This window comes from Berghia stephanieae, chromosome 11 (genome assembly GCF_034508935.2).
Source record: "Berghia stephanieae isolate SIO BIC M18660-M18661 chromosome 11, UCSD_Bste_1.3, whole genome shotgun sequence".
Taxonomy (NCBI): Eukaryota; Metazoa; Mollusca; class Gastropoda; order Nudibranchia; family Aeolidiidae; genus Berghia; species Berghia stephanieae.
In genome coordinates, this window is record NC_088370.1 from 42,499,726 (window position 1) to 42,514,725 (window position 15,000).

Here is a 15,000-nt window from a genome sequence, read left to right on the forward strand (position 1 = left end):
ATAATACTAATAAATTTATCTAGCGCTCAACTTCCACATAAGTGCTCATAAATGTGAATCTTTTATTTTTTCATCAGTTTAGGAAATTAAATTCATTCTCCTCAATGCAACATACAAACTAAACCCAAGTCTCATATGATTTTTGTCTATAAATTCGTTTGTTTTGTTTTTTGGCATCTGAGCCATCTCATCATAATACCGTTTTAAGACGGTGGGTCACAAATTATGCACGGGATTCGCATGATTTATGTTGTATTTTTGCTTTACATACATCAGTATGTCATTTATCAATGGTCGGCGGTTCAAATTTCTGAAGTCCTGGGTTTTCACGATCGAGGTGTCAGAGGTCTGATCCTCCAAAAAATTAGATAAAACATGGTGCGCAAAGTTCTCATGTAGACTTCATGTAAATGTTGCAGCTCGAAGCTCGAAGAAATAAATAACAATGTGAAATTGAATGTAAGCTTCAATTTAATAAACGAAAACAGATAAAATGGACGTTTCGGGTTTCCCCTTTATCAACAAAACAGGAGAGTTTTGTGTGTGTGTGTGTGTGTGTTCTTATTTGTTTTTCGTTGTTGATGCAACATTTCTTACAAAATATCTGCTCAAATGGTAGTCAGTTTAATGGCCAGAGCTCTATTCCTCCCGCCCCACTACCCCCCCCCAACCATTTCAAATAAATTATGCTCTTCGTATATAATCTGTCCAATTTTTGTTTTGTGAGAAATGTGTTAACCCTCTCCTTACCACCTAGATAAATCATCACATTTGCCAAGACACAATGTACATTTATTCTTATTCAGATTTTTTTTGTACATCATAAACTTTGAAGAATGATATTTGTTTGATTAATAATAACATAGTGTTGTTTTATAGAGAGCTTTTTGGAGTTTAAATAATCAATTTCTCTGCTTGGTAAGCCTGCCATTTTGGGAAAATGCTGAAAATGTTCGGTAAGGAGAAAGTTATTACTTTCCTAACCGATGATTTTGAGTATTGTCCAAAAATGATAATTGATATTTTAAACTTAAACACGCTCTCTACAAAACAACTTTATGTTCTTATTAATTAAACAAAGAGCATTCGTCAATGTTTGTTATGTACAAAATAAATCTGAATAAGAAAAATGTATATTGTGTCGTAACAAATTTGACAATTTTGCTGTATAGGTGGTAAGGAGAGGGTTAAATAACACTGATTGAGAATGAAAAAAAAATGTATACAAATATCAATTCATGCAATTATCCAAATATTATTTAGTAGTAGGCTTCCTCTTAATAATAATAAAAATATTATCATTATTATCACTACACTTATTATCATCATTATTTCGAAATCAATTTTACGCAATATTCTATTTTCAAAATTATATATTATTATCAATATTTATATTTATATCACTATTTTATATGACTAACAATATTAAACTTGTCTAATAGGCTACTCCAAACTATACGTAATCTTATCATATATTATTCTTATTATTTACCTCATGTATTTTGACCGTCAAGTTAAAGAAACGCCACCGCAGCCTTCCCCATCTTGTGAGTTGAAGGGTCATATCAAATGATACTTGAAGTCATATATAAGCCTAGAGAGTTTAATTAACACAATTAGTCGTGACAAACATAGTTTTGCCTCAAAAGTAACAATGATAATTCGTTAATAAGGCCTGTAATATTTAATTTGTCTTAACCTGAATGGAGATGGTGTGTAATAGTGAGTGAAGTATTTTGATTTACAAATAGTATTGGCATTCGTGTTTTAGAAAACATATTACAGTGAAACACATTTCTAAGGAGTACGCTTAAATCGACTAGATGGGAATGACTAACGAACTTATGTGCCCCCTTTCACACCGTATATTTTCACCTGAGGCTACATTTAATGAGGAATCGCTTAAAACGAATAATTGGGAATAACTAACATACTATTATGCCTAAGTCCCATTTGAAACTGTATTATTTCATGTGAGACCACATTTAATATAGAAAACGTTAAACGAATCAAATTGAATAACTTTTCCTTAACCTGTCTTTTTCCACATTCATTTATCACCTTATTATTTCACCTGAAATAAAGAACTACTGATATAAATAAGTACTTTGTGGCAGGTTTTGTTTCTTTTAAATGTGCTTTACTTTATATTCTCATAGACCTAAAAAAAGAAGTTTAACAGTCAAGTGATTTTTGCTTTATTTTGTTTTTGACTGCAGTATAGACAGTAACAATTTTTTCATAATTGAGTAGTTGTTATTTATCTAATTTCTTGCTTACTTCACAATTTGAAAAGCAAATAATTTTCTGTTTTGATAGTTAACTCTTAGATAATACCATGAGTGAATATTCTCGCAATCAATTTCATCTATATAAGTCTGATCTTTGTTTTTTGGAAGAGAGAGAGAGAGAGAGAGAGAGAGAGAGAGAGAGAGAGAGAGAGAGAGAGAGAGAGATGTTGGAGAAGGCAAAGTGGTAAAGTGAGCGAATATATAATCTGAATGACCCTGTTTGAAGCCTTCATTTTAAAAATTCTGTTTGCCTGCCTTGTGTTCTTATCTGTTTGACTGTTGTAATTGCTTTCGTTTGTCTGTTTTTAATTTATCTGATCTATCGTTAGCTCCTCTGGATAACATGGGATTCCTTTAGTTAAGTAAGTTAGTTTGATGGCTTGTTAATAGTTCTGGAACTGCATTGAAGACTACATCTTGGAAGGATGATTTCTATCTTCTTATCAGGTCATTATATAATTGTCTTGATACTTTCTGTTTGAAAGCCCATCACACATGTCTCAATTTATGAAAATTATCAAACCACTCTATTTTGTGGTTTTTACCTTTTATACAAAACCATGACCAGCGTAGTTATCAGTCTGCATCTTACAATGCAACGAGGAAGATTAGTTTAATTTTCTCTCTATCGGGCCATGGCCTGGTTGTCTGGGTGATTGTTTCTTTTCTTTCTATGATTCCGTCTCCCGTATACTGACGAATTATGAAAATTATCAAACCATTCTACATTGTTGGTTTTTTTCTCCTTTTATACAAAACCATGACCAGTGTAGTTATCAGCCGGAATCTTACAATACAACGAGGAAAATTCATTTATTTTTCTTTCTATCGGGCCATGACATGGTTCTCTGGGTGATTGTTTCTTTTCTTTTTTTGATCCCGTCTCCCGTATACTGACGAATTATGAAAATTATCAAACCATTCTACACTGTTCTCTTTATTCAAATCCATGACCATAACGATTATTAAACCTTTCCTATATATCTATTCTACTCGCTAACTACGATGATGAGTCAAATAGTCATGGGACTATGGATATTACTTTAAAAGAATTTGAATCAATATCATGTATTATACCTCAAATTAAAGCTTTACATAAGTCAAGTAGAATTGTACTTCTCATTTTGAACTGTCATAACTTTGTCAAAATATGACACAATTAACATTTTTAACTTTTGGTTTAACTTTTTCCTTACTAGATATCTAAATATTTTCAATGTTATGACCAAAATGTCACTAAAATTGATTGATTTAAACTCTAAAGCTTTTTCGTGCTAATTTTGTTCTATGAAATAACAATAATTAAGTTCTTTTAAACTATACAAAGATTTTTCTTCAAATTTTGTGATGTACATAAACATCATGTGTACGAAAAATATTCACTGTATCGTAAGGATTGTAGTTTGTAAGAAGGTTAAAGAATACATCTGTAATTTCAATTGAGCCAAATATGTCGTCACACGAACATGAAATGAACTCAGTTGGAGATTTGTCCCATTGCTTTTTGACTCAGCCTCGTACGTTCTGACAACTTAGACCTTAACCATTCTAATTGTCTAAATGACTAATGATTTCAAGTTGTATTAGATAGAAATATAAGTTTATTGACCTGCTTGTTTGTTTAGATGACTTGATTTTATTTTGTTTCATTATTTTTTTTAACCCTGTTTGAAGAGGGGTGGGGTAGCTTATTCATTTACAGCTTCATGACAAATCTAACATTTTTATAAAGCATTTCATTACGTCTATATAACTTATTTCCATTTTTAAAAAAACAATAACATCTATTTAGCTTCAATGAAATTTAAATTACCAATTGACAGATTGATGTATGTCTAAATTGGATTTGAGTCGATTCCATTTGTCACCTGTCCTCAAAATGGTATTGTGTCTGAGAAGAGTAAACGCTAAAATGTCAATTTACACTCATAGATGTAACCAATCGTTTCAAAATGGTATTAAGTTGGAATGAATAGGATGCTAAAAGTCAACTTAAATCCAAACTGACAAAAAAAATGATATCTTGGTTTTTAGCACTCTAGAGTTCTTTAATAATTCACCTTTATCAAACATATAAACTCAGCCAATGTCTTTTTTTATTTTGGCTACAAATTCAAATTTCAACACCTTAACTTTCTACTTATCTACCAGCCATTTTCATGATTTTCCCCAAAACTTCACACCCAACTAACACAAAAATATGTTTTTATCACTCAATCACAATAGCAGTAAAGTTCTTGCCATACATAATTTCTTTAGCAAAACATGATCTACAACACACTGTTCATTTTCTTTAAATTTTATGATTTACAAAAGAAATTTGAATTTTTAAAAATGTTGGTTGCATCTTAACGAATGTGACGATTTTCCTATAGTTGGTAAGGAGAGGGTTAAAAGAATTGTTGACATAGTAAATGATGTGTTTATTAGAACTAAACATTCCAATTCATTTATACATATTCATTAAACTGTATCATTATCTGAGGTCGCCGTTTTTGGTTACTTTAAAATAACTTCCTAATATTTAATACCACAACGTCTCACATTGACCACAACCACAGCTTACACACACTTTTGTATTTAATCAATATTATATTTCATTTCACACATAAATAATTATATTTTTAGGAGGTTATAGCATGCATTTGAATCAAATTCCGTTTTAGTTTATGGCAACGTACTCTTATTTGCAGATCTGATAACACGCATTGTTATAGGACTTTTGTTTTATAATCGAAGTACTCTCAAACTGACCCACAATATTACTGTCCGTTACAACAATGTTAAATAAAGTCCATAATCACGTTCGGTTATGAGACCTGCACATTTGTGCACGTAGGCATATGGCCACATATTCCGTGCTTTGTAATGTTATTTTTTTTTTTAATATACCAGAACTGTGAAAATAAGAAGACCCCCCCCCCCCTTCTTCAAACCAGATGGAGTCTATCTGTTTTTAGTTTTAAAACCATCTCTTTTGTTATATTAAAAAAATATAAAAATGTTTGTCCATTTTGTTTTTGTTCATTTACAACGCACCTTTAGTCTGGGATATTAAATAATAAAATTTTATTTAAAAGGCATTTACTTTTCAACCAATGGGGCCAATTATTTACACTTTGTTAACGCATGCTTTAAACTTCGCAATTTTTGTTTTTATTTATATATTTGTATTTTCTCATTTTCATTTCTGGCACCTGGTATCGATGTTGTCTCTTGGCATCTCGTATCGATATTGTGTCCTGACACCTCGCATCGATATTATCTCCTAACATCTCATCATATCGATATTGTCTCCTTTGTGGTGATTGGCTATTCTAACAGGCTCTTCCTTCTTTGAGCGCTCAGCGACAAGGGGGAAGCCACTCTGCCAACTCGGATAACATTCACGTGGGGAAAACCGGAAAACAGGTATAACATGACTTAATTCACAGGCGAATGGTTTTTCTATATCTATTATTACACATTCTTAACCCTTTAACGCCGAGCATCGTTTTCCATTTTCAATCAATAATTTCTACCATTATTTAATCTAAATATAACCACAGATTTAACCGTTTTCTAAAAGAAATCACGAAAAGAGCTGTGATACGAACTTGATTTAAACTAAATTCTCATCACCGAGACTGCTCTGCTCTTTTGCTGAAAACGATATTAAATCTGCGGTTATAAACTAATCTGATCCACTGATTTAGAATACTGGTAACCTGTCGTCTGTTTTTGATTTATTTAGATGCCAAAAATTGAATTCAATATTTATTTAAATGGTGAAATTCGTGTTCATTTTATTTTGTTATTGGAGAACGGGCATCAATTGTGGGGAAATAAAAATGTGACGCTATTAAGTCGGGTTGGTTAAGATGTTGAAAATTGAATTTATAGCCAGAAATATCAGACTGTGTTGAGATTGTATGATTTATTGAGGAGAATGGATGCCATATTTTAGGGTGATAATGCCAACAATTTAACTTTTTGACAAGCAACACATAACATGTAGGACGAGACATGACGCCTGTCAGGCGATATTACAATTTTTTGTGGGACAGAGACAATGCTGTTAACGGCCAGGTACTCATTTTACACCTGAGTACGGTGAGAGAATGTGAATAAAGAGCCTTCTCCAAGGACTCAACTATGCACCGAGGGAGGCTCGAACCCAGGACCTTCCGATCCGAAAGCCGCCTTAATCAAACATATAAACTCAACGGACAGGCACTCGTCCATAGTTTAGTTATTAGACTAGTGTATTGTGGAAATCAACATAGATTGAGACGAATATTTTGAGCCATCAATGGTCAAAATCGGTCTAGTAATAAAATCTGTAAGTGCGAGCATTTTATTATATAATGCCAATGAGATTATTATCAATGAGGAGTTGTATGACCCGTGCGATGACCCGTAATCAGAGGCAGCGAGTATGTAGATAGCAATGATTACTATCTATAGCCCCCTATTTAAGAGTGTACAGGGTTACTAAGTCATATAAAATAAACTGTTTCATTTCAAAACATATGTTTATTTATTTATTTATCTTTTTATTTACTGATTTATTTATATAATTCTTTTTTTTTTACTTTTTAATTTATGTTTTTTTTGTTTTTTTTTTTGTTTTTTGTTTTTGTTTTTGTTTTTTTTTTTTTTTTTTTGGGGGGGGGGGGGGTTGTGTGTGTGTGTTTTTTTGGGTTTTTTTTTTCTTTTTTTTTAATTAATTTATTTTTTTATTTATTTTTTTATTTTTTATTTTTTATTTTTTTTCAATTTTAAGGTCAATATACCTATACCTGTTTATTGTCGTATTTAAAAGACGGAGATAATTCTAAACTGGCAAAGCAACGACAAACATTGGGTGTCTCCCATTCCTGAGGTTAAAAAAAAAATAATTAAATGGTATGGTCTATTTTAGTTATTAGACTAACATATTGTGGAAATCAACATAGATTGAGACGAATATTTTGAGCCATCAATGATCAAAATCGGTCTAGTAATAAAATCTGTAAGTGCGAGCAAATAAATCTGGCAGCAGAACGGCAAGGTAGCGATTCCTAACATCAAATGAGCGATCATTATGCCTTAGCAGATTTTATAAATAATGATTTGATTAACGGGTGATAGATTTGTTCTTACTTTGAAACTGGTTTGCAAGTTACTCGTATTTCAATCCGTAAAAAAATAGTTTGATGATTTTCAGATATGCCTGTAATACTAATCAACAGTCATAACGTCACTTCCTTCTTAATGACGCATGGTAACTTAGTAACACTGGTTCTAAGCTATCGGAACAATGGCGGATGCCGAATGAAATATTTCTCCGGCGAGCATAAAAGCGTATCCAGAGGAAAAATAAAACATAAATTTGATCATGTTTTGACTTTAAAACATTCTGATCACAAGGCATATGAAAAGTTCTAGCCAGCATGACGAATAAAAAGTAATGATTTTCTTTGTTTAGAACCAAGATGGCCACCGTTGCCGGGCGGCGTGACATCAGGCTACTGAATCCAATTCTGCACTCGTTGGCAAACATTTAACATGGGCTGTACGGAACAATTTTGACCCAACCCTACTTTTCAAAAAATTAGATTTTAAAATATGGATATGATAGTTTGATAAAGTGTTTTTTAACTACTGATATATTTCATTTATGGTCAATTTAACTCATGAGACCCATTTTAGGATTTCGTTTAGCTCGAAATAAACCCGTTTTGATGTTATACATCATTTATTCCAATTAAATATTATAAAACAAGATACCACATATGTTTCAATATGTGACTCACCGTTTCTAAATATATCAAATGAAGAAACTAAGGAGGTAGCATCGTTAGATACCTTTCACACACATATGTTCAGATCTTTGTTTCACAAGATATCATGTCGAAATGATACTAATACTAAAACTGAAATTTATAATATAATGAAAATCATGAAACTTGTGTAAATTTAGTGTTTTATTTAGTACAATTATTATAATTTAAGAAAAGGTATAGACCGACGTTTACATAGATGCAGGTCTGACATCCGGACCCACTTATGGGCCTAATTTAAAATTGTTGTAATGGACACTATTTTGCGTTATATTTTTTTAGAGTTCCATTACAACAATAAGCCATAATGGATTCGGTTATCAGACCTGCAAATAAGTGTAGGTAGGTATAGAACTGTTTTCATTTCTAATCATTTTAACATCGCATTCAAATTTTGGCATCTCAATACCCGATGTAACATGAATATAAGACGAGGATAGAATACTTCTTAGTCTTACAATGTGTGACCCTGTCTTGTTACTAATCAAGATTCTGTGCATGGTCCGTTGTAATATATTATAACATTTCCAATTTAGTGGTTGATGTTGTTTTTGTTGTTGTTTTTGTGATTTGTGTTGTTGTTGTTGTTGTTGTTGTTGTTGTTATTTGTTGTTGTCAACTTAACCGTCTTTTTAACATGGATGCTTTATTTGTTTATACATTCATCACTTCAGGTTTGCGCAAAAGTAGAAGTAGTTGTTGTTGTAAAAATGTATTTTTACTTATTTATTTTTGACCCAAGTGTACTCAAATTCTAATCCCAGCACTCATCAATAGCCTTGAAATCATTGAAAATTGTGTTATCGCCTTACAGGCATCATGCCTTGTCCAACAATGCAGCTGAAATGTTATGTCTCCCTGTTTAATTATAACCCATGGCGTAATGTCCTAATGCATGCCGCTGAAACATTATGTGTTCCTGTTTTAACAACACTCGCAGCTTTTTACCCATGATCTATTTTTTTCTGAATATCGCTGAAATAAGATGCTTCCCTGTTTTAAAAACTCTCATAACTTTTTACCCATGGCCTAATTATTTACCTGAATAATGCTGAAATAAAATGCCTTCCTCTTTTAAAAACACTCGATTAATAAATTAAATATCAATTGTGTGTCTGGTTGGTTTTTTTAAAACAACACTCGCAGATTTTAACCAATGGCTTGTTTGCTTGAATGCCGTAGAAATATCATGTTTTCTATTTATAAACATTTGTCTAAAATTGAAATTTTTGACATTTTAAACTAACGCACCATTTATCCAGGATCTCATCATAATCTTGACATGCAAATTAATTTATTTTTAAAAAATTGAGCTTTTCTATAGAGCAATATCCACTTAACGTGCTCAAAGCGCTTTACAATGAGTTCCTGGCCAACAGCAACACTTAATATTTAGGACCGCAAATGACACCTGTTCGGCGATATTACAATTGTTCGGACAGAGACAATGTTGTTAACGGCCAGGTACTCATTTTACACCTGAATATGGTGAGAGAATGTGAGTAAAGTGCCTTAACTTTCAAGGACAACTATGCACCGCTCAGAGAGGGTCTCGAACCCAGGACTTTCTGATTCGAAGGCGAGTGTCATACCACTCACTAGACCGCATAGCCGTTTTCTGTCAAGATATGACTAATTGTATAGATATAATGAAGTTGACGTCACTCGGGTCTTTTTATTGTTTTTCGCCATCCACATTATCTGTAATTCTCGCTTAAACAGTATTATCCGGTCTATAAAAGTTCATGGTTGCACAGAGTTTTGTGTGTTCGTCCGTTATACTGCAATTTGTTTAAAAAACACAGTATGCGCTATTTGGTTAACATTGCATAAACTGTGTTTTTAAAAACAACGGCAGTATAATTCCGGATGGCAATGTTGTGAGATTCTTAGCCAAGCGCATACTATCTATTGTTTTCCATCACTCCAGGCTATGTCTGAAAAAGGGGGAAACAGCACGGGTGCCAATGGTCTGGGCCAGTCTGGCATCAAACAGATGCCAGGCTACATTAGCAAGTACGAGGGAAGACACAATGGTGGTGTTCCTTGTTTTACGGAGGAGAGGAGCATGGAAAGAGCTGCCAAAGTAAGGGTGGAGCACTGTCTATTTATTGGCTTCGTCGTCGTTGTTGGTGTCGAGTTGGCGTCTGTCTGCGTCATCATATCATATCGTCATCGTCAATCATCATCATCATCATCATCATCATCATCATCATCATCATCATCATCATCATCACCATCATCATCATCATCATCATCATCATCATCACATTCATCATCATCATCATCATCATCATCATCATCATCATCATCATCATCATCATCATCATCATCATCATCATCATCATCCATCATCATCATCATCATCATCACTCATCATCATCATCATCACATCATCATCATCATCATCATCATCATCATCATCATCATCATCATCATCATCACATCATCATCATCATCATCATCATCATCATCATCATCATCCATCATCATCATCCATCATCATCATCATCATCATCATCCACTCATCATCATCAACATCATCATCAATCATCATCATCATCATCATCATCATCATCATCATCATCATCATCATCATCATCATCACATCATCATCTCATCATCATCATCATTCATCATCATCACATCATCATCATCATCATCATCACCATCATCATCATCACATCATCATCATCATCATCATCATCACTCATCATCATCATCCATCTGATCGTCGACGCCGTTGTCATTATTGCTCTAGTGTTTAGCATTATTGTCATCTACATCATTATAATAATCACCACCTCCTTCATCATCAAGGGCTCCTGTTGCATCTTAAAATTGTGTAGACTTTGCTTTGTAATTTTGAACCTCAAGGTAGTCTTCCCAAATAATACACCCGAAAATACACCACCATGTAAGTTAGGAAAGAACATTTTCATCAGTTAGTCATTTGTTCCATACATTCTGGGTGGGGTTCCTTACCTTCCATAGTGGGCAGGGAGGTACATACTGTGTCTTCTATCCCCCTATGTATGTTTTCCAACATGCTTTCTGTCTTTGTCTTGGAATGACATTACTTGGTTTTGTCCGGGCCCTGGCCGGATACCCTGGCTGGGAGGGAAACAGTCAAATGTTAGTTAGTTTTGGGAGATGATTTTTTTTCCTTGTAAATCATCTCTCTGTTATCCTCTGTATTATGTTTTGTTTATGTATCATATATGATTTGTAAACATTTGAGTGTGTCTCTCTTGTTGGGACCTGTGCTTGCGTCTGGATGAGACTTTTAGGTAATCTCAAACTAAGTACTTTGATAGTGTGCTCTTGGAATCTACATCTGTTTCCTATTTGAACCAATTCCCCTTTGTCTTACCTTTTCTTTGGTCCTTTAATTGTAATTCTAGACCTTTTTAATATCCCATTTTCTTCCTTTTTACTGGCGCTGATATGACCTTAATGCGTTGCAAGCTCCGCAAAACCCTTAAAAACAAAATCAAAACATTCCATACATTCTTCTTTACAATTCAAAGTATAAAGATAATTCTGAGCCTTTCCATTATTTTTAATTATATTATTTTAGAGGATGGCGGAGTTGAGGAAGAAACATGAAAACGACCCACACCATAGAGATGTGGCATTTTATGTAAGTATTATGTCATCATCATCGTCATCATCATCATCATCATCATCATCATCATCATCATCATCATCATCATCATCATCATCATCTTTATGAGCAAGTAAATATATTAATCAATCATATTATCCAATAAATATTAACATTTATATATCGCATTTTCACCGATCTGTCATGCTCATCTAGTTTCCCGTATTTCCCCCATGTGGCCATTTGGAACCATATTCCTTTTCATACAGTACCAGTAACCTGTTAGGCGTCTTATATTTTTCCAATGCTCTCGATAAGAAAACCAATCAATAATCAACAAGATAAAGAAATATACACTGAAAGTGGATGTGATTACAACAACAAAAAAGAGAGGAATCGGTCTCTCAATTTCGGATATCAATTTACAAAGAGTAAATGCTAAGAGAATGTTTTTTTTCCCTCTGGATACCTCTTCGCATTAAAAAAAAATCAATTGAAATGTCAGATATTAACAATGACAATTCATAATCAGTCCTGACTCTACTCAAACAAATAACAATGTGAAAAATTGAATGTAAGCTTCAATTTAATATACGAAAACAGATACAATGGACGTTTTGGATTTCCCCTTTATCAACAAGACAGGATGAATGAAACACTACAGACGATTGAGATAATAATGTGGTAGTGACGTTGTTAAGATTAGAAAGATTGCGCAAACGGAAACGATTAGAGACTAGACGACGATTTAAGCTTTAATCATTTGCCCACTTGTCATTATGACCATCCGAAATGCTATCGCCGTCTACATCTACGCCAGAACAGAAAGAGAGGGTGGAGCCTACCATGATATAACTCTTTACAGAGCCCTATTTTCATCATAAAAGTTCTTTCCACTGACAGTTGGGTGGATATCGCTTTCCAGATCTGATGTCCTTATATGAGATCCTGAGATTTTTGGCCAATCAACGATTGCTCTTTTGATAGCTCGCTTGTCAACATGTGTCAGCTCATCCCTTGATTTATGATCAGGCATCACAGGCAGTACATGTCGTGTAACCTCAAAGACCACGGTTGACCGAAATCGACGAATGGCTTTGTAATACCAACATCCCTGTGGCTTGGACCACGAGGCCTTGTATGTATAGTTACGTCACTATCTCAACGCTCATGAATTCCTTAGTAAGGCCGGACTCACAATAAAAAAACGAAATCTGTGTTTAACCCTCTCCTTCCCAATTATAGGAAAATCGTCACATTCATTACGATACAATCAACATTTTTCTTATTCAAATTTCTTTTGTACATCATAAAATTTAAAGAAAATGGACAGTGTGTTGTAGAGCATGTTTTGCCAAAGAAATTATTTATAGGAAGAACTTACTGCTATTGTGTTTGAGTGATAAAATATCTATTTTTGTGTTAGTTGGGTGTGAAGTTTTGGGGAAAATCTTGAAAATGTCTGGTAAGGAGAGAGTTAATCTTGAATCAAACGAGGTACATGAGCGCTTTTGTCTCATTGAGAACTGAAAAATGATATATAAATCAAGAACATCGACCAGAAAATAAGGAAATTATCATGAAATTATAAAATTTGAGAAAGCTCTTTTCAAAATAAAAAAAGGTTATTTCTAGACCGATTTTTATGAGACAAAGACACATTTTCTCCATTTTTCAAGCTGATTCTAACAATGTGGTTTTCCAATTTATCGCAATATTTTGGGATGTTTTTTTCTTGTATTTTTCTTTCTTGCTTTGTCTGGCACCTTCATACACACTTGTTCAGATCTTATAAATAGTCACTTGAGTCAACGGGTGATAAAATGTCCCTTAATTTAGAAAAAAGTTGGCAAGCTACCTGTATATCAACCTTGTATCATTGAATAAATAAATCTGGTCATTTGTTTTGACCTTTTACGTTAAAATGATTTTTGCAATATAAGATTGTGTTTGTGATAACCAATTTGGAGCAAATGGAATCACGGCAAATAGTATAATAGAATTGTATAAAGTCTAAATAGTTTTATAATTTTTAGATTGGTCAACAATTCTGTGTTCGTTGTCAAAAATCCAACATGGCCGTAGGGAGGAACTTTGATCCCCAACTTTCCTTTAATTAAAAAGAATAGAGGCAGCTTGATTCTGGAATTAATCCTTTGAAATATCAATTAAGATTGGCCAGAAATTATGTATTCTTTGGCCTCCCATAGTGGGCTGGGGGCTACATACTGTCTTCTATCCCATTATAACTGTTTTCCAACATGCTTTCTGTCTTTGTCTTGGAATGAGATTACTTGGTTTTGTCCTGGCCCTGACCGGAGTCCTAGCTGGGAGGGAAAGAGTTAAATGCATAGTTATTGTTTTGAGAGATGATATTTTTTTTCCTTTGTAAATCATCCAACAAGGACCGTAGATAAGAATTTTGATCCCCAACTTTCCTTCAATTTATAAAATAGAGGCAGCTTGATTATGTAATTAAATAAATAAAATTAAAATAAAATAAAATTCCCTTTATTCATCCCCAAGGGGAAATTTATCTTTAGGGTCTATTCCAAGGAAAGACTGGAATAATCCAGGCGTCAGCTGCAGAGCAGCGCCGCAAAGTGAGCTAGGTGACTTGCTCAAGGCGACACAACGCAGCGACGGGTGATTGAACTCGGTACCTTTCGGGTAGGAAGCAAAGACCGTACCACTGAGCTACGCTGCCCCAGTGATTTCATTGTATCTCTTCAAAACACAATGTTGAAAGCAATCCAGAGATCACAAAACAATAAAGATTATGCTTTGAAGTATCAACTAGCTTCATTAGTTCTATTATTCAGTCGTTCACTCATTGTTTCATTCTTATATTGCTTTATTTATTCATTCATTCATTCATGCATCTACTAATCTGATTGCTCATCTCATATCAATTTCTCTTTCTTGTTATATGTTTGTATTTTATTCCTTCATTGATTTATTCATGCATTTAATCATTACTTTTATATCAACAAAGCAATTATGAAAGCGTGTCTAATATTCTTATGTAGTTATAATTGTTCACTGACTCATTCATACACACATTCATTCATCTGTACATGACATCTATAAAAATAAAACAAATACCATAAGCGTGTCTGATATTCATTAGTTCATTCATTTGTTCACACATTAATTCATTCATCCATTCATTCATGCTTCTATCCATTACCAGTGTCTAATCAACCACAAGTCCACCTGATATGCATTCATTCATTTGTTCACACATTAATTCATTCATCCATTCATTCATGCTTCTATCCATTACCAGTGTCTAATC

The 15,000-nt window shown here is 33.5% G+C and overlaps 1 protein-coding gene across 12 annotated transcripts in view; it reads left to right on the plus strand.

Annotated features, from left to right (window-relative positions):
* Positions 1-15,000, plus strand: part of LOC144957107 (uncharacterized) — a 75,362-nt gene that overhangs the window by 43,813 nt on the left and 16,549 nt on the right. For 9 of the 12 annotated variants that reach the window (XM_078888084.1, XM_078888082.1, XM_078888077.1 and 6 more), the window contains exons 16-18: positions 5,616-5,702; positions 10,026-10,181; positions 11,676-11,738. In XM_078888084.1, the coding sequence (XP_078744210.1) occupies positions 5,616-5,702; positions 10,026-10,181; positions 11,676-11,738 (306 nt within the window). Of the gene's footprint in view, positions 1-1,514; positions 1,548-5,615; positions 5,703-10,025; positions 10,182-11,675; positions 11,739-15,000 lie in introns of all 12 variants that reach the window. The other 3 variants (XM_078888083.1, XM_078888086.1, XM_078888074.1) reach the window with 2 other exon arrangements.